A 22,223-nucleotide genomic window follows, 5' to 3' on the forward strand; every position below is an offset into this window, starting at 1 on the left:
AAAACAAAAAAATTTAAATAAGTAAATAAATAAGCAGCCCCATGACCCATGCTGAGGACCCTCTGCCTCACGTGGGTGGCCATGTGTGGTGGCTGCACGCTGGGTGCCTGGGGATGGCCGTGTCCCCGAGTCAGCCCCAGAAGTGCCTACGCCTTTAGGACAGCTCAGAAGTGCTGACAGGCCCCAGGCCATGGCCCCTCAGGGTGGGCCCTGGGTTGCAGCTTCCTGCCTGGAGTGGCTCATGTTTGGGGGCAAGGTCATGGGCGTTTAAGAGCAGCGACTGGCCAAGAACATGATCTGTATCAGCAGCAGCTTTTGAGAATCTGATGAAATCCCCAGAGCCCCAGAAGGGCGCTGGTGTGTTCCAGCTGGTGCATGTTCACAGGGCTTGTCTCCAGGGACGAAGATACCGTCTTTTTTCCCCCTCAGAGCATTTATGGGGAAAAAGATGGAAATGTTCAAGCCCAGTCCATACTGAGAAGCAAATCGAACTTCATACACTTGGTAGACATTTTCAGTGGAAAAATATTAACATTTTATGGAATTCTTACTCTGCTGTGTCCCTAGCCAAGCTGTTTGTATGCATGACCTTGGTTAAACCTCAGTTGCCTCTAGACCCCCATTTCATAGGCAAGGAAGCTGGGAGAGGGTCCCCCCATTTCACAGGCAAGGAAGTTCAGAGAGGGTCCCCCCATTTCACAGGCAAGGAAGTTCAGAGAGGGTCCCCCCATTTCACAGACAAGGAAGCTCGGAGAAGTTTCCCCCATTTCATAGGCAAGGAAGCTGGGAGAGGGTCCCTCCATTTCACAGGCAAGTAAGCTGGGAGAGGGTCCCCCCATTTCACAGGCAAGGAAGCTGGGAGAGTGTCCCCCATTTCACAGGCAAGTAAGCTGGGAGAGGGTCCCCCCATTTCACAGGCAAGGAAGCTGGGAGAGTGTCCCCCATTTCACAGGCAAGTAAGCTGGGAGAGGGTCCCCCCATTTCACAGGCAAGGAAGTTCGGAGAGGGTCCCCCCATTTCACAGGCAAGGAAGTTGGGAGAGGGTCCCCCCATTTCACAGGCAAGGAAGCTCAGAGAAGTTTCCCCCATTTCATAGGCAAGGAAGCTGGGAGAGGGTCCCTCCATTTCATAGGCAAGGAAGCTGGGAGAGGGTCCCCCATTTCACAGGCAAGGAAGCTGGGAGAGGGTCCCCCCATTTCATAGGCAAGGAAGCTGGGAGAGGGTCCCCCATTTCATAGGCAAGGAAGCTCAGAGAGGGTCCCCCCATTTCATAGGCAAGGAAGCTCGAAGAGGGCCAGTGCTGTTTAACGGTCACGCAGTTCTGAGCATCAGGCTGTCAGCCTGGAGCCTGGCTCGGTACTGAGGCTCCCAGGATGTATAAAGAACTGAACACGCACCTTTGCTGTTGGCTCCTCTGTGCAAGTGCTCTGAGAGTTTTCTGTACTCCCAGCAAGTTCACCACAGCGAATCTGGCCATGTGACCACAAGCACGCGCTTACTGTGCGCCTAAGTTCACACTCCCTGGAGCAGCTCCTGCCCCAAGGCCGCAGCCTGTGGGCCTTTGCGTCCACGCAGGACCATGAGGCTGTGTCCCCGAGCCTGGCCCGGGTAGTAACCTGGCATGGCCTGCGGGGCTGGGGGTGTGTCCACAGGAGCTGGTGCCACAGAGGACACGTGTCTGGTGTCTTCCTGGACTTGGTCGGACCAGTTTCCCAGTGTGTCCATGAGGGTGACACTGAGTGAGACTTCTGGGATCCACACCTTTCCTGGGACCCTCACTCTTCCTGCCACAGAAAGCACCTGTGAAAGTCTGAGATCAAGAATGTGCACAGGGGAGGTGTCTGCAGGTTGAGGTCCTGAGCTGATGTCTCACGGGCCTCTGGTAGAGACGAGATTGTTTGTGTCTCTGCGAAGGGCATGTTTTATTGCAGCCAAGTACAAAGTCCTCTCTGCCACTCGCTGGCCGGGACTGAGGTCGTGTTCTGTCAGGTTCCAAAGAGCGCCAGGAGGACTCTGACAGGACTCTGACAGGAGGACTCTGAGACCACAGAGCACGGCCTGCTTTCTCCCAGCCCCTGGTAAAGATGTCCAGCCTGGGACCTCCCCCTGTTTATAGTGCTTTAAGTGGGAGAAGACCACCACCCAGATCAGGGGAGGACCTGTCCCCTACAATGCTGCTGCCTGCTTTTCAGATTGACTTGGGAGTGCTTGTGCTGACGGAGCTTGTCCTGTGGTTTTTCCCTTTCTTCCCTCTTGTTGTGGCTTTTCCGTAGGTACCTGCACCAGTCAGGGGCCCTGACCATGGAGGCCCTGGAGGACCCTTCCCCCGAGCTCGTGGAGGGCCCAGAGGAGGACATTGCTGACAAGGTAGGCCCTGGAGGGCTGGGTAGGTGGCAAGTAGGGGATTTAGAACACAGCCACGCCTAAGGGCCTCTGCAGACACCCCGGGAGGTGGGGACAGCACAGCCGGAGGTGACCCCATGTCCTCCAGGGCTCCCCAGACCGTCCGTCCAGCCCCGATGCTCTTTGACAGGTTTCCCCAAGGGGTCTCGTGGCCATGTGAGAAAAAGGAGTCTTCCTGTTGTGCACGAAGGGCCAGCTGGGAGGAGTGGACTGGGCAGTGAGTGAGCGCCCTCGGGTATCCCACCCCCACTGTGTCTGAGTCGGGCTGAGGGACACCCAGACATTCAGTCCACCAGGCCCGTGGAGACGCGACCTGGGGCACCCATGATTTGGGAGAAGAGGGCTGGCCCTGCAGTTATTGCAGAGCCAACAAACTGAGGAACGGGCTTCTCCTGGGGACTTGAATGGAATGGGTGACAGCAGCCAGGGCAAGGCAGCCTTGCCGTGGCCAAGACCCGCTTTTCAGCCGGATGTGGTGGCGCACGCCTGGAATCCCGGCACATTAGGAGGCCTAGGCGGGCGGATCACTTGAGGTCAGGAGTTTGAGATCAGCCTGGCCAACATAGTGAAAGCCCGTCTCTACTAAAAATACAAAAGTTAGCCAGGCGTGGTGGCGGGCACCTGTAATCCCAGCTATTCAGGGACTGAGGCAGGAGAATCGCTTGAACCTGGGAGGCGGAGGTTGCAGTGAACCGAGATTGCGCCACTACACTCCAGCCTGGGTGACAGAGCGAGACTCCGTCTCACCTCCTGCACCCCCTCACCTTCTGTGACCCCTTCACTTCCTCCTGTACCCCCTCAATTCCTCCTGTACCCCTCATCTCCTCCTCTACCCCCTCACCACCTCCTGTACCCCCTCACCACCTCCTGTACCCCCTCACCTCTTCCTGTACTCCCTCACCTCCTGCATCCCCCTCACTTCCTCCACCCCCATCTCCTCCTGTACCCCCTCACCTCCTCCTATACCCCCTCACCTCCTCCTGTACCCCCTCACCTCCTCCTGTACCCCCACTTCCTCTTGTATCCCCACCTCCTGTACCCCATTTCCTCCTGTACCCCCTCACCTCCTCCTGCACCCCCCACCTCCTCCTGTACCCCCTCACCTCCTGTACCCCCACCTCCTCCTGCACCCCCTCACGTCCTATACCCCCTCACCTCCTGTATCCCCTCATCTCCTATACCCCCTTACCTTCTCCTGCACCCCTCACATCCTGTACCCCCTCGCCTCCTCCTGCCCCCCACCTCCTCCTACACCCCCATCTCCTCCTGTACTCTCACCTCCTCCTGTACCCCCCACCTCCTCCTGTACCTCACCTCCTCTTGCACCCCTACCACCTCCTCCCTACAACTTCTCTAGCATCTCGTCTGCTGACCCAGGCCAAGTCCTCCTCTGCTCCCTTTACTCCTTCTCCTACCTCTGCAGGTGTCTGACTCTCATCTTGGTGTGAACTCTCTGAGGGAGGGAGGGACCGAGACATGGGTCTGTCTGTCCCTTGCATCCGTGGGCACCTGGGCTGCCTCTGTGAGCTGCATCTGGCTGAGCAGAGACCCAACTGTGTGCTGGGGGCTGAGTCTTGCTGCCCACCAGCCAGCCAGTCCAAAGGCACCCCTGGACCCCTAGCTCTCAGAGCTGCGGCACTGTGTGCATTTGTGGTGTCGAATGACAGTGCTCCCCAAGACCCCGGCCCCATTAGGAGCTGCACCTTTGTGGGTTTATGTGACAAGTTCCAAGAGTAAGTTGGATCCAACACCAGCCTAGCTAGGTGGATCTGATTCTGTGCTGAGAAAATCCCCAGGCGGCCTTCCAGCTAGTTCCTTTGGGGGTGCAGGCCCTTCTGCTTCTGGCTGCCTGATCCTGAAGCCTGGTCTCATTGCCAAGGTTGTCTTCCTGGAAAGGCGTGTGCTGGAGCTGGAAAAGGACACGGCAGCCACCGGTGAGCAACACAGCCGCCTGAGGCAGGAGAACCTGCAGCTGGTACACAGGTGAGCCTGGGCCAGGAGACCCGGGCCTCTGCGTGGCGCCTCTTGTGCCCGCCTGTCAGCCCCCATTTACTTCTCTTTACCTCACACAGCAGGGGCTTGGCCACCCATCCATCCCCGTTGGAAGCTGGCTGAGGGGGTGGTGCCAGGTGGTCATCTGAGCCTACCCAGTGGGCTGCAGGCAGGCGACCCGAGGCTCTGACTGGTGCTCTCGTGGAACCCTAGACACACAGAGGGCCAGAGGAGGGCACTGCCTCCCTCTTGGGAGTGCTGAGACCTGACCCACACAGAGGAGGAACTGACTGTGAACCCACACAGTGCTGAGCCTCACCAGCAGGCCTGGAGGTGCAGCTCTCCCACCACTCTGGTCCATACGGGGTTTGCCCGTCCTGGAAGAATGCAGGTTAGAGAAGTTGCTCAGCAGCAGAAAGCTAAATGAGCAGTGACTGCTGAGTACGCAACAGGATGCGCAGTCTCATCGCTGTGGGCAGGAGTGCTGGGGAGGAAGCGAAGTGTGACTCCGTGTTTGCAGAGAGAGAGTGGGAGCTGCTTACCCCACTCTGGTTTGCAGACTTTTCTTAGAATACCGTGTAATTCTCAGTGTTTTTCACACGAGGCACGCCATGTTGTCTCATAGCCGATTTGCAGTACTGTTTCTCGTGCAAAGTAAGATGAGCTTGTCCCAGGAGTCAGCTACCCAGGCTATGCCACCTGGAGCTGGGCACCGGCAGCCTCTTGTGGGCAGAGGAGGCAGCCAGGAGGCCTGTGAGGCACCTGTGGGATCTGCAGAAGAGGTTCTTCCTGTGAGCTTCTGTCCCTGCCCAGCTGCAGAAGAGGTTCTCCCTGTGAGCTTCTGTCCCTGCCCCGCTGCAGAAGAGGTTCTTTCTGTGAGCTTCTGTCCCTGCCCAGCTGCCCGGGCACATCCCGGCTCCTCCACATATTCTCAGCTCAGACAAGGGCCCTGTCCCTTGAAGCTTCAGTGTCTTCATCACCACTGAGCAGGTAGATTCAGGGCTCTGAGCAGCCTGCACACGTGTGTTGGCAGCAGGGCATTTGTGGTCAGCACCCCCAAAGCCCCCAAGCCCTCACCCTCATGGTACTAACATTCGTGACCTGCCCTTCAGCTTCAGAGCCGTCTGCCCTGTGAGCGCTGAGAATTGGAATGCCTCATGGGATTGTGGGCATAACTCGCACATCATTTTAATTCTAACAAAGCAAAGCGTGTTCTCTTGTGGAGTGAAGACCCTGGGCTTGGCGGCTACCCGTTCTCCAGGATTCTCAGCAGAGGAGGGCCTGCTACCAGCCCCTGCTGCAGAGTGGAGAGGGGCCAGGCATGCTGGTGAAGGGGCTGGACTCCAGTAGTGCGCTACACATATGCCGTGCCACCAAAGACCACTGTCTCCTCCTTGTCAACGAGAATCCGGGGGGGCCACGAGATGAGCTTGTTTTGTTTTTTAAGAGACAGGGCCTCGCTCTGTTGCTTAGGCTGAGTGCTGACTACAGCCTCCACCTCCCAGGCTCAAGCGACCCGCCTACCTCAGCCTTCGCTGTAGCTGGGACTACAGGTGTGCACCACCACACCCAGCTTTTTTTTTTTTTTTTTTTTTGAGATGGGGTCTCTCTCTGTCTCCAGGCTGGAGTGCAGTGGCACAATCTTGGCTCACTGCAACCTCCGCATCCCAGGTTCAAGCGATTCTTCTGCCTCAGCCTCCTGAGTGGCTAGGACTACAGGCATGCACCACCACGCTGGGCTAATTTTTGTATTTTTAGTAGAGACAGGGTTTCACCATATTGACCAGGCTGGTCTTGAACTCCTGACCTTGTGATCTGCCTGCCTCAGCCTCCCAAAGTGCTGGGATTACAGGCGTGAGCCACCGTGCCCGGCCTAATTTTTAAATTTTTTATAGAGATGAGGTCTTGCCATGTTGCCCATGCTGGTCTCAAACGCCTGGCCTCAAGTGATCCTCCCACCTTGGCCCCCCAAAGTGCTGAAATCAGAGGCGTGAGCCACTATGTCCAGCCTAGATGCCTTTGTCGAGTTGACTGTGGAGGTTTCATTTGAGTCTGGAGTATGTTCATCAGTTTTCCGTGTGTGTAGTGTGAAGTCCACACTGCTGCCTGTCTCCGCCCACTGACCGTCTGCAGTGCAGCCCCGGCCACATTCAGTTTCTGTGGCCGTTCACCTCCACCGCCCTAAACAACACGTTTCCCGTTTTCAGTATCATCTGCCCATTCTGACCCATTTGCTCTCTAGCCCTGCCATACAGCTGCCATCCTAGGAGTACGTTTCCCATTTTCAGTATCATCTTCCCGTTCTGACCCATTTGCTCTCTAGTTGTGCCGTCCAGCTGCCATCCTAGGAATTCCGAGTGCTTTCTCCTGTGTTTGATTCCTTATTTTCTGGGTCCCACGTTTTCTTCTGTTTTGCCAACTCATTTTCTGAGTATGTCACTGATAGTTGCCTGGAAAAGGGAGCACAGGAGCCAGATGCTCTGAGAACTGCTTGTGTGGAAGTGCTTATTCCTCCCACACTGCTCCAGTCCATAGTGTAGCTGGGCATAAAATTCTAGGTCAGAAATCGAATTCCCTGAGAATTTGAAGACCTCTGACCCTGTGCTGTGACTGAGGAGCCTCTGGTGCTGCAGGGCCTTGATGTTCTCCGTAACTTCTGTGTCCCACCCTACATACTTGGATGAGGATCTTGTATTATTTGCCGTGCTGTGCACCTGGTTTTCGGCCTTTATTTCGTTTTCTTTTGTTTTGTTTTGTTTTTTGAGACAGAGCCTTGCTGTGTCGCCCAGGCTGGAGTGCAGTGGCGCAGTCTCCGCTCACTGCAACCTCTGCCTCCCGGGTTCAAGCGATTCTCCTGCCTCAGCCTCCCAAGTAGCTGGGATTACAGGCATGCACCACTGCGCCCGGCTGATTTTTGTATTTTTAGTAGAGACGGGGTTTCACCATGTTGGCCAGGCTGGTCTTGATCTCCTGACCTCAAGTGATCCATCTGCCTTGGCCTCCCAAAGTGCTGGGATTACAGGCGTGAGCCACCGCGCCCGGCCTAGGTTTTCAGCCTTTAAATCTGGAAAATGCGTCCTTCCGCTGTGGGAAGACTTCTGAAGTTATTTCACCATGCGGCCTCTCCCTCTCATCTGTCTGAACATCTGCTAGTCACACAGTGGGCCTTCTGGATGTTTCCTCTCCTTTTTTAGACTTTCCTCATCTCTAATTTTATCTTTCTGTTCTTTTTTTCTATGTAATATTCTCAGTTTTCTCCTTCAACTCTTGATCAGATTTTTTTTTTTTTTTTTTTTTTTTTGAGGCAGAGTCTCACTCTGTTGCCCAGGCTGGAGTGCAGTGGTGTGATCTCTGCTCAGTGCAACCTCTGCCTCCCGGGTTCAAATGATTCTCATGCTTCAGCCTCCCAAGTAGCTGGGACTACAGGCGCCTGCCACCACATCTGGCTAATTTTTGTATTTTTAGTAGATTCGGGGTTTCACCATATTGGTCAGGCTGGTCTCGAACTCCTGATCTCAGGTGATCTGCCCGCCTCTGCCTCCCAGAGTGCTGGGATTACAGGCGTGAGTCCGGCATCTCAATCGGACTTTTAGATGGTCCTTCCCACGCTTTCAGTTCCTGGGAGCTGTTCCTTGTTTGTCTCTTCTGCAGCAGGCTGCCCTGATGCTGCAGCTATGGCTCTCGGCTCGCAGAGACCGCTGGCTCGGGGACCTTTCCCTGCTGTCTCCTGTATCATGTGTCTCCCTGGGTCCTCACTTGGTGTTTGCTTTGGCCACTTCCTGTTGAAAGCTTTCCTGTTGTGTCTGGTGATCGTTGGCCATCTGTTCACTCCTGCGTGTGAGGCACCACAAGGATAAGAGGCTCTGTGTGAAGCAGGGCCTGAGGGCATGGGCTGTGCTGTGTCAGTGGGCAGGGCCTGTGCCCTTCTCTTTGGGATGGTTCAGTCCTGTCTCCTGCGGGTGGTTGTGAAGATCTCAGGAAGGCCAGGGTCTCCCTGCCCTGTGGGAATGTTCCCTTTCCCCTGTGGTCTAGCCGACACCTGCCCTGCCTCTGTTCTGAGGTGACCTGGATGGGACTGGTCTCTAATACCCACTTCCCCAGCCTGGAGGGGACTGGGAGCAGAGTGGGCCCCCCTCCACTTGTGGCCCCTCACAGCCTCTGGGGCCCACATGTGCCCAGCAGCCAGAGCCAGACTCGTCCTGGCTCCCATGTGGACCCGGCAACTCAGGAAGCCTTGTGAGCACCTTTGGGAGATGTGCCATGAACTGACTGTACTGCAGCTGAAGGCAGACACTGCCAGCACACTCAGTTCTCCGGTGTTCAGCTGCCACGGACCACGTGTTTCATCAGACACTCACTTCCTGGAAATGCTGTGGCCCTTGGGCCCTGGCACCTTCACGCTCCTTCCCGAAGCCCCGTGCCTCTGGGCTCTGAGTGCACTCATTGCGTGTAGTGGCCCTGGCACCTTCACGCTCCTTCCCAAGGCCCCGTGCCTTTGGGCTCTGAGTGCACTCATTGCGTGTAGTGGCCCTGGCACCTTCACGCTCCTTCCCAAGGCCCCGTGCCTTTGGGCTCTGAGCGCACTCATTGCGTGTAGTGGCCCTGGCACCTTCACGCTCCTTCCCAAGGCCCCGTGCCTCTGGGCTCTGAGTGCACTCATTGTGTGTAGTGGCTGCAGGTGGAGCAGCTGCATGAACACAGAGTGCACCAGGAGCAGTTACCTGGCGGGCTCGGGCCCTCTAAGTGCTGCGGTCCACAGGCCACAAGCGGGCAGTGCCTGTGGGTATCAGCTGGGCCTAGGTGCAGTGGACACTGCTCCGGCCACCCCAGGTGCCTTTAGTGTGGGAGGCGAGGCCATCTGGGGGTGTATTCGCTGCTTCAGAACTGCCTTGACCAGAGCTCGGGGATGCCCTTCTCGGTGCCCTCCTCCCGGGTGGAGGCAGGTTCTCTGGAGGTCCTGAGGTAGCTGCTGGGCATGGGTTGAGCCACTGCACACCCTGCCTGGAGACAGCTCAGCTCCTCCCTTTGCCTTTCAAGAGCAAATGCCCTGGAGGAGCAGCTGAAGGAACAGGAGCTGAGAGCCTGTGAGATGGTCCTGGAAGAGACCCGGCGTCAGAAGGAGCTCCTGTGCAAGATGGAGAGGGAGAAGAGCATTGAGATAGAGAACCTGCAGACCAGGTAGGCGGTTCCCAACAGCCCGTCCACCCCAGAACCTGCAGGCCAGGTAGGAGAGGTTCCCGACAGCCTACTAACCCCAGAACCTGCAGGCCAGGTAGGAGAAGTTCCCCGACAGCCCGCCAACCCCCGAACCTGCAGGCCAGGTAGGCGAGGTTCCCGACAGCCTGCCAACCCCAGAACCTGCAGGCCAGGTAGGAGAAGTTCCCCGACGGCCCGCCAACCCCAGAACCTGCAGGCCAGGTAGGCAAGGTTCCCGACAGCCTGCCAACCCCAGAACCTGCAGGCCAGGTAGGAGAGGTTCCCCGACGGCCCTCCCACCCCGGAAACTGCAGGCCAGGTAGGAGAGGTTCCTGATAGCCCGCCCACCCCAGAAACTTCAGGCCAGGTAGGAGAGGTTCCCGATAGCCCAGCCACCCCAGAACCTGCAGGTCAGGTAGGAGAGGTTTCTGGCAGCCTGCCCACCCCAGAACCTGCAGGCCAGGTAGGAGAGGTTCCCCGACAGCCCGCCAACCCCAGAATGTTGCAGGCCGGGTAGGAGAGGTTCCCGAACAGCCTGCCCAGCCCAGAACCTGCAGGCCAGGTAGGAGAGGTTCCCCGACAGCCCGCCAACCCCAGAATGCTGGAGGCCAGATAGGGGAGAGGTTCCCCGACAGCTCACCCACCCCAGAACCTGCAGGCCAGGTAGGAGAGGTTCCCGACAGCCCACCCACCCCAGAAACTGCAGGCCAGGTAGGAGAGGTTCCGACAGCCCACCCACCCCAGAACCTGCAGGCCAGGTAGGAGAGGTTCCCGACAGCCCGCCCACCCCAGAAACTGCAGGCCAGGCAGGAGACATTCCGACAGCCTGCCCACCCCAGAACCTGCAGGCCAGGTAGGAGAGGTTCCCGACGGCCCGCCCACCCCAGAAACTGCAGGCCAGGCAGGAGACATTCCGACAGCCTGCCCACCCCAGAACCTGCAGGCCAGGTAGGAGAGGTTCCCGACGGCCCACCCACCCCAGAAACGCAGGCCAGATAGGAGAGGTTCCGACAGCCCACCCACCCCAGAACCTGCAGGCCAGGTAGGAGAGGTTCCCCAACAGCCCGCCAACCCCAGAATGCTGGAGGTCAGGCAGGAGAGGTTCCGACAGCCCTCCCACCCCAGAATGCTGGAGGCCAGGTAGGAGAGGTCCCAACAGCCCGCCAACCCCAGAACCTGCAGGCCAGGTAGGAGAGGTTCCGACAGCCCACCCACCCCAGAATGCTGGAGGCCAGGTAGGAGAGGTTCCGACAGCCCACCCACCCCAGAATGCTGCAGGCCAGGTAGGAAAGGTTCCGACAGCCCACCCACCCCAGAACCTGCAGGCCAGGTAGGCGAGGTTCCTGACAGCCCGCCAACCCCAGAACCTGCAGGCCAGGTAGGAGAGGTTCCGACAGCCTGCCCACCCCAGAACCTGCAGTGGCTAGGAATAACCTGAAATTTTAGAAAAAGGGGAAAAGCTATGTGGAGAAGACTTTAAAACTCTCCCAAAGGCCACAAGGGATCAGTTCAAAGACTGACCCTGTGTGCGTGTTGGTTTCTGTAAATCTATGTCTAACCAATGTATCCAGTCTTTTTAAAATACCAATCTTTTTTTTTTTTCGGTGGGGGGTGGGTTTGAGACGGAGTATTGCTCTGTCCCCTAGGCTGGAGTGCAGTGGCGCAATCTCGGCTCACTGCAAGCTCTGCCTCCTGGGTTCACGCCATTCTCCTGCCTCAGCCTCCCAAGTAACTGGGAATACAGGAGCCCACTATCACGCCTGGCTAATTTTTTGCATAAAATACGAATCTTTTTTTAAGGAAACTTGACAAAATTACTTTTACATTCATCTGGAGACATAGCCTTGGATGAGTCAGAAAAAGTGGGAAAACAAAAAGGAGGGAGATTAACGATACTCTATTAAAATATATCATAAAGGAGGCAGGGCGCAGTGGCTCACACCTGTAATCCCAGCACTTTGGGAGGCCGAGGTGGGCGGATCACCTGAGGTCAGGCGTTCAAGACCAGCCTGGCCAACAAGGTGAAACCCTGTCTCTACTAAAAAAAAAAAAAAAAAAAAAAAAAATTAGCTCGGCATGGTGGCACGCGCCTGTAATCTCAGCTACTTGGGAGGCTGAGGCACAAGAATCACTTAAACCCGGAGGCAGAGGTTGCAGTGAGCTGAGATCGTGCCACTGCACTCTAACCTGAATGACAGAGTGAGACTCCATCTCCAAAAAAAATTTAATTAATTTAAAAATATATATATAAAATAAAGGGGAAAATATTATTTTTATTTATTTATTTATTTATTTTTGAGACGGAGTCTTGCTCTGTCGCCCAGGCTGGAGTACAATGGCGCGATCTTGGCTCACTGCAAGCTCCACCTCCCAGGTTCACACCATTCTTCTGCCCCAGGCTCCCGAGTAGCTGGGACTTCAGGCACCCGCCACCACGCCTGGCTAATTTTTTGTATTTTTAGTAGAGACAGGGTTTCACAGTGTTAGCCAGGATGGTCTGGATCTCCTGACCTCGTGATCCACCTGCCTCAGCCTCCCAAAGTGCTGGGGTTACAGGCGTGAGCCACTGCGCCTGGCCTTTTTTTTTTTTTTTTTTTTTTGAGACCAAGTGTCACCCTGTCGCCCAGGCTAGAGTGCAGTGGGGCGATCTCGGCTCAGCACAACCTCTGTCTCCTGGGTTCAAGCAATTCTCTTGCATCAGCCTCCCTAGTATGTGGGGCTAGAGGCTTGCACCACTGCACCCAGCTATTTTTTGTATTTTTAGCAGAGACGGGGTTTCACCATGTTGGCCAGGATAGTCTTGAACTCCTGACCTCAGGTAATCCACCCGCCTCGGCCTCCCAAAGTGCTGGGATTACAGGTGTGAGCTACTGCACCCAGCCAAAAAAATCATTATTTTAAATAGAGGCAGGGGTTCTTGCTGTGTTGCCCAGGCTGGTCTTGAACTCCTGGGCTCAAGCAGTCCTCCCACCTCGGCCTCCCAAAGTGCTGGGATTACCGGCGTGAGCCACCGTGCCCGCCGAGGCACAAGCATTAAAGCAGCACGGTGCCTCCCGTGGTTCTCCATCTGGGAGCTCATGCTGCGGATTCCTGGTGTGTGTTTACAAATACATTTGCAAGGGACGGTTCTTGATTTTCTGTAAAAGTAAAAAGCATCAGGTAACTTAAAATATCTATAATCAGAGGACTCTAGAGTTCTCTATCCTTCTTGTGTGTCTGGGTAGTGAGGGTGGAGGAAGTTGTTTTATACAGTTGTTTGTTTGTTTGTCTGTTTTGAGATAGGGTATTGCTCTGTGCCCCTGGCTGGAGTGCAGTGGCCCTGTTATGGCTCACTGCAGCCTTGAACTCCCGGGCTCAAGCAATCCTCCTGCCTCAGCCCCTGAGTCGCTGGGGCTCCAAGTGTGCTCTGTCATACCCGGCTAACTTTTCATTTTTGGTAGAGACGAGGTCTTGCTGTGTTGCCCAGGCTGGTCTTGAGCTCTTAGCTTTAAGCGATTCTCCCACCTTGGCCTCTTTTTGTTGTTGTTTTTCGTCTCCATACTCTCAGCAGAAGCATCTCAGCCTCTTAAAGTGCTGGGATTATGGGCATGAGCCACCTCACGTGGCTTTTTTAAACTAAGCATGTACTACTTTTAGATTTTGAAATACAGTAGTTTTAAATATTCATCAGAGGATTTCAGGTTCTTTTGCTTGTGTTCCTTCCAGCTCTTAAAGCTAAGATACTTGCCTTATCTAAGAAGAGCTCCTAGGCATTTTCAAAAGTGGGTGGCAGGAAGGGGCCCGCACTAAGAGAGCTGTGCGGGACGCCCCACACAGGGAGGCCTCCACGCCTGCCATTGCAGTGGGGCGCCGTCTTCTGGGGGGCAAGGTCAGGGCAGCCAGGACAGTGTTCTCCCCCGGCCTTGGCACAGTGCAGTTGAGTGGGCTCAACATTAACGTTTCTCGTCTGTGAGCGCCAGGGAGCCCCTCCCGTGGGACCTTTCCGCTGGGGCTGAGGTTGGGGAACAGCCGTGTGGACATCCTGCCTCCTCTGTGTACTCTGGTGTGGAGGGGCACAAGATAGGGGTCTCACGAGGCCCTCAGGGAGCAAGCAGGGCCCAGTGTCACTGCCTCTTGTGAGCAAGCCGCCTGCCCGCCCTGAGCGCTTGGGGTCAGTGCCGCCGTGTTCTGGGCCTTGTCAGCCTCCTGCAGCTTCCTGGAGTGGCCACCAGGAACCTTGTGGTTCTCAGGGCTGCTCAGGCCCTCAGAGGCCCCTGCAGCCCCAGGTCAGCAACCTGCGGTCAGCCCAGCACGAGGCCTCTGGTCAGCAACCTACAGTCAGCCCAGCACAGAGGCCTCTGGCATCTTGGGGACTTCCCCAGCCTGGCCTCTGCCTATCTGGTGTACAGGAAGACCCTGGGCATTGCAATGACACTGTCTCAGTCCGGGGTCCTCAGGAGCAGAGGATCTGGAGGCAGGACCCCCAGCACCTGCATCGGAACCTCCTGGGAACAGCAGGGGCGGGTGACTGTGCAGTTGCAGTGCCCAGAAAACAGTTGGATTTCAGGAGTGGGGCCTCAGTAGAGATGAGAGTTAAAGCTGAAAGGGCATAGAGAAGATGGAGGAGTGGAGAGGCCGCAACTTTGGACATCCTTTTCTAGGGACCGGAAAAGGAGAATATGTGTCATCAGCAGAATGGGGCTGTATGAAGGTCACAGGCAGAGATCTGAATCTCAGGACACAGGGCCCAGGGGAGGTTCTAGGAAAGGCCAGGTACCTCTGGGAGTGGGGCCCCCAGGGGCTTCCAGAAAGAATGGGAGCCCCTGGCAGGCTGCAGAGAGCTGGAGTGAAGGCTGATGGGGCCACAGTGGCATGTCCACAGAGACCGGGGCCTGATTTGCAGCTTATGGCACCTGCTGAACCCCTGGCGTTGGGGTATGTGGCCCATCGTCAGGCACAGAGTGAACTGGGTGAACGTGGCCCTGGTGTGTGGTGCTTTCTAGCAGCATGTGAGCCAAGGAAGCCCAGGGAAGCCTTTGCTTGTGCCACGTAGCATAGCTCATCCTTCCAGAAAATGTGAGTAGACTCCCCTGAGCCTGATAATGAAAGGAGAGAAGGCAGAAAAACTGACCCCAGCACTGGGCAGAGCTGAGTGTGTCTGATGGACAGCGAGAGGCTGGGGCAAGGAGGAAAGAAAGAGGGGTCAGGCCTCGGGAAGGCAGTGCTGCTGTGTGTGAAGCTGTGCGGCTCTTTATTTTCTTCTCTTTGCTTATCTGTAGTTTTGAAATTCAATAGAATTAAAACATAATTTGTTTTCATAATTATGAACAAAACATGCAAGTGTTACTTTGAAAGGAGAAAATAGCTGTAGGTAGACCTGTCTGGACTCCAGGGTTAGAGGCGGAGAATGGAACTTAGTATGCTCCACTCAGCAAAACAACAGGAAAGGCATATGGCAAAGGTGTAGCCCAGAAAGCACAGCTGCACACACTCCTAACGCAAACAACACCCTGTGCCAGCAGCTACACCAGGGTTTGCATCTCGGAGCAGCCACACGGGCGACACGCACTGGGGTTTGCATCTCGGAGCAGCCACACGGGCGACACGTACCAGTGTTTGCATCTCGGAGCAGCCACACAGCCGACGCATATCGCAGTTTGCATCTCGGAGCAGCCACACGGGCGACACGTACTGGGGTTTGCATCTCGGAGCAGCCACTCGGGCGAGATGTACCAGGGTTTGCATCTCGGAGCAGCCACACGGGCGACACGCACCGGGGTTTGCATCTCGGAGCAGCCACACGGGCGACATGTACCGGGGTTTGCATCTCGGAGCAGCCACACGGCCGACATGTACCGGGGTTTGCATCTCGGAGCAGCCACATGGGCGAGACGTACCGGGGTTTGCATCTCGGAGCAGCCACACGGGCGAGACGTACCGGGGTTTGCATCTTGGTACATGAAGGCTCAGAAGTGGGTAGCACCAGGAACCGTGGAAGTTGGATAAAGGCGAGGCTCACACAGGAGGGTCCCCACCCACATACGGCTGGGTCACACCCATCCCCACCCTAGAGGAGGAATCGGGACTGCAGGGCGCCAGCACACACCAGAGTGGCACCACTGAGCGCCTGGGTCCTCCTGACGAACACCTGCGGCTAGGGGTCTGACCAGCCCCAGACAAGTCCTGGGAGCGTGCCTGTCCCGGGCACCCCGTGGCCTCCCCGGCAGTGCAGAGGCCGGCCAGTGCTCTTTGGTAGGGGTTGCATCTGCTTTGCCCCTGGTCTCAATCATCAGTTTGCAAAGCAAGACCAAGTCCCCTCCTGGGTAGAGGACACCTGAAGCCCTTCCCGCCCAGCCCTGTGCTGCCCCTGGGTTTCCACTTACACCAAATTCTGGATGTGGGTGCAGGTTGGATTGAATTAGAAGGGACAGCAGGGTAACGGGATGGTGAGGACAACTGGATTATGGAGAAGATCCAGGGTTCCTTGGAGAAAGGGCCAGTTCTGAGGCTGGGACAGGGAAAACGCAGGCTAAGCCTGCAGCAATATGTAGTATCTGAAAATGAGAAGGTGCTTACACTAGAAACCCCCCATGAGCACAGACACTGAGGGTATCTCAGAGGGACATGGGCCAGCTGAAGGAGTTGCCGGACGCCAAAGCTGGAACAGTTTAAGTAACAAACTCATAGTGATAGCAATGGATTACAATCCAAAACATAAAGTGCATGAGTTCATAGTGACACAAATAAATGATTATCAATGAACAGAAAAGAGGGCCGGGCGCGGTGGCTCATGCCTGTAACCCCAGCACTTTGGGAGGCCGAGGCGGGTGGATCATCTGAGGTTAGGAGTTCGAGACCAGCCTGGCCAACATGGTGAAACCCTGTCTCTACTGAAAATACAAAAATTAGCCAGGCGCGGTGGTGGGCGCCTGTAATCCCAGCTATTCGGGAGGCTGAGGCAGGAGAATCACTTGAACCTGGGAGGCGGAGGTTGCACTCCAGCTTGGGCGACAAGAGCAAAACTCCATCTCAAAAATAAAATAAAATAAATAAATAGAGAAGACACAAATCTTCCCCACAGAGGAATTCCACATAATGTTCGCAGACACTCCCTCCGGGAGGCGAGGGCTGGACCCAGTGAGCGGCTTCCAGAGAACAGAGCGGGCAGGAAAGCAGGGACCTGATAGAGGGGACACCTGGCAGGCAGACCTTGGCCAGGTGATCAGAAAGCCGTGCGAACGTCAGGACCCTGATACGGTGTGACAGGAAGGGCCCCGCACCTCTGTGGGCGTCTTCCCAAAACCCATCACCCAGTCTAATTGCGAGAAAACACCAGACGGACCCAACGTGAGGGACGCTCTACAGACACCATGACAGGCCAGCTCAACGCCGTCAAGGTCGGAAAACAGGAAAGTCTGGGAGACTCACAGACCAGGGGACGGAGGAGACAAAATGCAGTGTGGGCCGGGCACTGTGGCTCACACCTGTAATCCTGGCACTTTGGGAGGCTGAGGCTGGTGGAGCCTTTAAGCCCAGAGTTGGAGACCAGCTCAGGCAACATAGCAAGACCGTGTCTCTGCAAAAAATTTAAAAATTAGCCACGTGTGGTGGGGCACGCCTGTACTCCCAGCTACTTGGGAGGCTGAGGCAGGAGGATCTCTTGAGCCCAGGAGGTCGAGGCTGCAGTGAGCTGAGATTCCACCAGTGCACTCTGGGTAACAGAGCGAGAGCCTCTCTCAAAAAACCAAACAAATGCAGTGTGGTTGCTGGATGGGGTCCCAGAACAGAAAGGGCACGCATGGGGAGGCCACAGTCTTCAGTTAGTGTGGTCCGCAGAGTGTCCCAGTGTGGCTCTGTGACTGTGACACATAACACTACAGTGAAGAACAGCGACCACAACACGGGAGGCCAGTGCAGGGCCACGGGGACTACACTGTGTCTGCTATGTCTTTTTTTCTTTCTTTCTTTCTTTTTTTTTTTTTTGGATACAGGATCTTGGCCGGGCGCGGTGGCTCACGCCTGTAATCCCAGCACTTTGGGAGGCCGAGGCAGGTGGATCATGAGGTCAGGAGATCAAGACCATCCTGGCTAACACGGTGAAACCCCGTCTCTACTAAAAATAGAAAAAATTAGCCGGGTGTGGTGGCGGGCGCCTGTAGTCCCAGCTACTCGGGAGGCTGAGGCAGGAGAATGGCGTGAACCCGGGAGGCGAAGCTTGCAGTGAGCCAAGATGGCACTGCTGCACTCCAGCCTCTGCAACAGAGTGAGACTGTCTCAAAATAAGTAAATAGATACAGGATCTTGTTTTGTCACTAGGCTGGAGTGCAGTGGCGGGATCACAGCTCACTGCAGCCTTGTACCTCCAGGCTCAAGGGATCCTCCCACCTCAGCCCCTCAAGTAGCTGGGGCTACAGGCGTGTGCCACTGTGCTCGGCTAATTTTTGTATTTTTTATAGAGATGGGGGTCTCACTATATTGCCCAGGCTGGTCTCAAACTCCTGGGCCCAAGCAATCCTCCCCCGTTGGCCTCCCAAAGTGTTGGGATTACAGACGTGAGCCAGCATACTCGGCTTCAACTTTTCTGTAAACCTAAAATTATTCCAAAACCCAAAGTATATTTAAAAAACCGCCATGGATGGCCGGAGGGGTGGCTCACGCCTGTAAGCACAGCACTTTGGGAGGCCGAGGCAAGTGGATCACGAGGTCAGGAGTTCGAGACCAGCCTGGCCAACATGGCGAAACCCCGTCTCTACTGAAAATACAAAAATTAGCTGGGTGTGGTGGCAGGCGCCTGTAATCCCAGCTACTCAGGAGGCTGAGGCAGGAGAATCGCTTGAACCCCGGGAGATGGAGCTTGCAGTGAGCTGAGATTGCACCACTGCACTCCAGCCTGGTGACAGAGTGAGACTCTGCCTCAAGAAAAAATTAAAAAAAAATAATAAAACCTTCAAGGATTACGGAAAAGCTGTGCCCTGGAGCACTTGGGTGGGCACCTAAGGATTGGCCCTGGTCGTTTGGGGGCGTCTGTTGGTCACAGGGCGTCCCCAGCAGGGTTTCCCTGAGACACAGGGCACACTGGCCCTGTAGAGGCGAGCTTCCTGGAGTAAGTTTCAGCTTTGTTCTTGTGTCCCAGGCTACAGCAACTGGACGAGGAGAACAGTGAACTCCGGTCCTGCACGCCCTGTCTGAAGGCCAACATTGAGCGTCTGGAGGAGGTGAGCTGCCAACAGCCTGGAGCTGTGGCCAGCGGGGCCAGACTGTGACCTGCCGGTGGGGCAGCCGAGGTAGCCCTGAGCTCTGTGCTGAGCGGGATACTGTGATGTGTGTGAGGGAACGGGGCCAGCTCAGGGCCCAGACCGCTGGAAGACACTGGACCGTGCTAGAGGCTCACTCCTAGATGGACCCAGGGCTCTGAATCTGGGAATTGTCCTCCAAGGGGAAGGCATCAGCCAGCCACTTATGCCCCAACCACTGCAGATGTGGAGGCAGAGGCTACACATGGGGCTCCCACACCCCAGCTCGTCACTGCCAGACCTCCCTGCCCCCACCTCGCCAGGTGTGCTCTGGGAAGCTCCCAGGAAGGATATTCTCAGAGCACTTGGGCCCTGGCTCCCATGAACCAGAGGAGCCCAGCTGGAGCTGCCCACAGCCACTGAGTCAGGTCCTGTCCACACAAAGGTCCTTTCTGCCCCTCATGAGAAACCACCCTCGTGGCCTGCGTGTGCGCCTCTGCCCAGAAGCAGGTGGCCTTGACCTCCACTGAGAGGCAGGAAGGCTCAGACCCAGCCCTGTCGCGCTCCCAGCACGGGGGCCACGCTGTTGCTGTTGGGAGACTCAGAGATTGGAGGGACAGACGGTCGGGGCAAGCTGCATGCACAGGTAGGTGCGTGACCCGCATCCAGGGCAGGTGTCCACCCCTGCAGGAGAAGCAGAAGCTGTTGGATGAGATAGAGTCGTTGACGCTGCGGCTCAGCGAAGAGCAGGAGAACAAGAGGAGAATGGGGGACAGGCTGAGTCACGAGAGGCACCAGTTCCAGAGGGACAAGGAGGCCACCCAGGAGGTGAGCACCCACCCTGCCCCACGCCCAGTCCTGCGCCCAGCCTGCCCCACGGGGAGCCTTTGTTTCCTAAGACGCTAGCTCTTGGCTGTGCTGCTTTGGGCATAGCCGCTGGTGTGTGTCGTCCTCCCGAGAGGCGGCCAGATCAACCATGAGGTTCTACAGCCAAGTGATGGCTGACGGTGGCCCCTGGGAACCCAGGCCCCCGGCTCACTGCACGGTTGCCCTGCAGCTGATCGAGGATCTCCGAAAGCAGCTGGAGCACCTGCAGCTCCTCAAGCTGGAGGCCGAGCAGCGACGGGGCCGCAGCAGCAGCATGGGCCTGCAGGAGTACCACAGCCGTGCCCGGGAGAGCGAGCTGGAGCAGGAGGTCCGCAGGCTGAAGCAGGTGGGCAGGCCTGGGCCTCCCTCCCTCACACTCCTGCAGAAGCTTCCACAAGGCTGGTTGGGAAGGGGGGGCCGTGGAGGGTCAACATCTGAGCCGGAGGCCTTTTTCCCTGGGCAGTCCTTGTCCCTGCTCAGCCACCAGCAGGGGCCACAGCCCAGTAGTGATGTTGCTGTGCCCTCTCAGGACAACCGCAGCCTGAAGGAGCAGAATGAGGAGCTGAACGGGCAGATCATTACCCTCAGCATCCAGGGTGCCAAGAGCCTCTTCTCCACAGCCTTCTCCGAGTCCCTGGCTGCAGAGATCAGCTCCGTCTCCCGAGATGAGGTAACATATCCCATGCCTGCATGGTGTGGCCTGGGGTCTACAGTCTGCACCGTCTGTGCGCTGTGGTTTATGCACTGTGGCCTGTGGCCCGTGCGCCTCAGCTCTGTCCGCCTGCTTTTGCCCTACAGCTCATGGAGGCGATTCAGAAGCAGGAGGAGATCAACTTCCGCCTGCAGGACTACATCGACAGGATCATTGTGGCCATCATGGAGACCAACCCGTCCATCCTGGAGGTCAAGTAGAGGCAGGAAGGTCCAGCCTGAGCTGGATTCGGGACTCCAACACCCTGGAGTGGTCCTGTCAGACCATGAGGAGCCAAGACCAGCAGGTCCCACGGCCGACAGTGCCCAGAGCATGCAGGGAGCCCTCGTGCAGCTGAGCTGGGGCCGCCAAAGACCGGGGCTGCCAAAGGGGTAGAGGGTGGTGGAGAGGAGAGGGAGAAAGGGAAGTCTCAGGGCCCGGGGTCCACAGAGGGTGAGGGTTGTGGCAAGGCCGTCCATCAGCGCTGACCTTCTGGGGGCCCAGAGCTTCCCAGTCCTGAGTCAACCTGGCCGTGAACGCGTGCACTTCAGTTCAGCAGGATGGGCTGGAGAGCCTCTCTGTGCAGCGGTGTGGGGTGAGCCCCACTGTGGCCCCCTTGTGGTGGTCCCTCTTCCCACGTGCAGCCCTACTGGGAAGAAAGGAAGAAAACAGGTCACTCCAGGGGTGCTGCTGCCTAAGCCACCCGTATAAGTACCCTGGTGCCGTGTCACCCATGCTGAGCCGCACCTGATGGCTGACGGGCTCCTGGACCCTCACCTCGGACATGGTGGTGGGGGAAGGACGGGTGGGCAAGGCTGGTGCGTTCCCCAGCTCTCCCTGTGCTGCTCGGGCCATTGCCCAGCCAGATGTGGTCACCTCAGTCCAGCTCTGGGGCCTCCAAGCCATGTGGCTGTTCCACGGCCCAGTCCTCGCTGCAGTAACCCTTGGGGGCTCTGACCGCCTATGGGGGCCGGGCAGGAGCCACTGGGGCCTCCACTCCGACATCAGGACCTGATGTGTGGCGCTCTCTTCCTGGGCAGGGTGGATGCTGCAGGCCCCTCTGGCTCCCAGGTGCTGCTTCTCCACAGGTGCGGCCTGACCCGGCCTCCTAAAGGCCACACCCTCCCCACGCACTTCCCAGGCCAGAATCCAAACTTCGGGAACCCTGTTTTCTTCTGGGTGTGTCTCACTTAGAAATCATGGTTCTTCCCCGAGGGTGCATGTTGCGGGAGGGAGAGGGCAGGGAAGACTCACAGCAGAGCAAGAGGGGGCCTGCGCTTCTCGGGGTCTCCACCCCAGGCGCAGCGGTGTCACCCCGCAGGACCGCAGGCCTGACCCCAACCCCCAGCATTCCCGGGTAGGCCCAGACCCCATCACCAAGACTGGCCACTCGCTGCGTGTGTGTGCACGCATGTGTGTGTGCGTGCACATGTGTGGCCCCGCATCCGCTGCCTTCCACGCTAGGATGTAAGAGGTCGCCTCCTATTGTACATTTGGGAAAAGCCTTGGGTGTAAATCAGTGTAAACTTGGAGGAGAGATTTTTCTATCATGTAGAGTAGGTATTTTTTATAGATTGAAGGTTGATCAATTTTTTAATACTTTCAAGAGAGAAAACTATCTGTGTATACACATGAAATATATATATATATATATATGTATAATATATAAAGACTGGCACCCTGCCTCTCTGTGCCCAGGCCCAGCCCTAGTGACATGGCACCACTCAGCAGTGCTGTCACTGTAAGCATGGACTCCCAGGAGACAGTGTGGGAAACGCTCCTGCTTTAATTCCCCAAGAAACGGCTCTTCCTGCCTGGATGCAGGAGGGCAGGGCCCACCACAGATTAAAGCTGTTACTGCA

At 56.6% G+C, this 22,223-nt stretch overlaps 1 protein-coding gene across 3 annotated transcripts in view; it reads left to right on the forward strand.

The window, feature by feature from the left end:
* Positions 1-22,223, forward strand: part of RAB11FIP3 (RAB11 family interacting protein 3) — a 96,278-nt gene extending 74,055 nt beyond the window's left edge. For all 3 annotated transcript variants that reach the window (XM_063654120.1, XM_054455251.2, XM_054455252.2), the window contains 8 exons: positions 2,274-2,367; positions 4,283-4,386; positions 9,433-9,573; positions 18,704-18,785; positions 19,494-19,631; positions 19,861-20,016; positions 20,200-20,340; positions 20,469-22,223. In XM_063654120.1, the coding sequence (XP_063510190.1) occupies positions 2,274-2,367; positions 4,283-4,386; positions 9,433-9,573; positions 18,704-18,785; positions 19,494-19,631; positions 19,861-20,016; positions 20,200-20,340; positions 20,469-20,582 (970 nt within the window). In that variant the 3' untranslated portion in view covers positions 20,583-22,223. The remainder of the gene's footprint in view (positions 1-2,273; positions 2,368-4,282; positions 4,387-9,432; positions 9,574-18,703; positions 18,786-19,493; positions 19,632-19,860; positions 20,017-20,199; positions 20,341-20,468) is intronic.

The sequence above is a fragment of the Pongo pygmaeus genome, chromosome 18 (assembly GCF_028885625.2).
Source record: "Pongo pygmaeus isolate AG05252 chromosome 18, NHGRI_mPonPyg2-v2.0_pri, whole genome shotgun sequence".
NCBI lineage: Eukaryota > Metazoa > Chordata > Mammalia > Primates > Hominidae > Pongo > Pongo pygmaeus.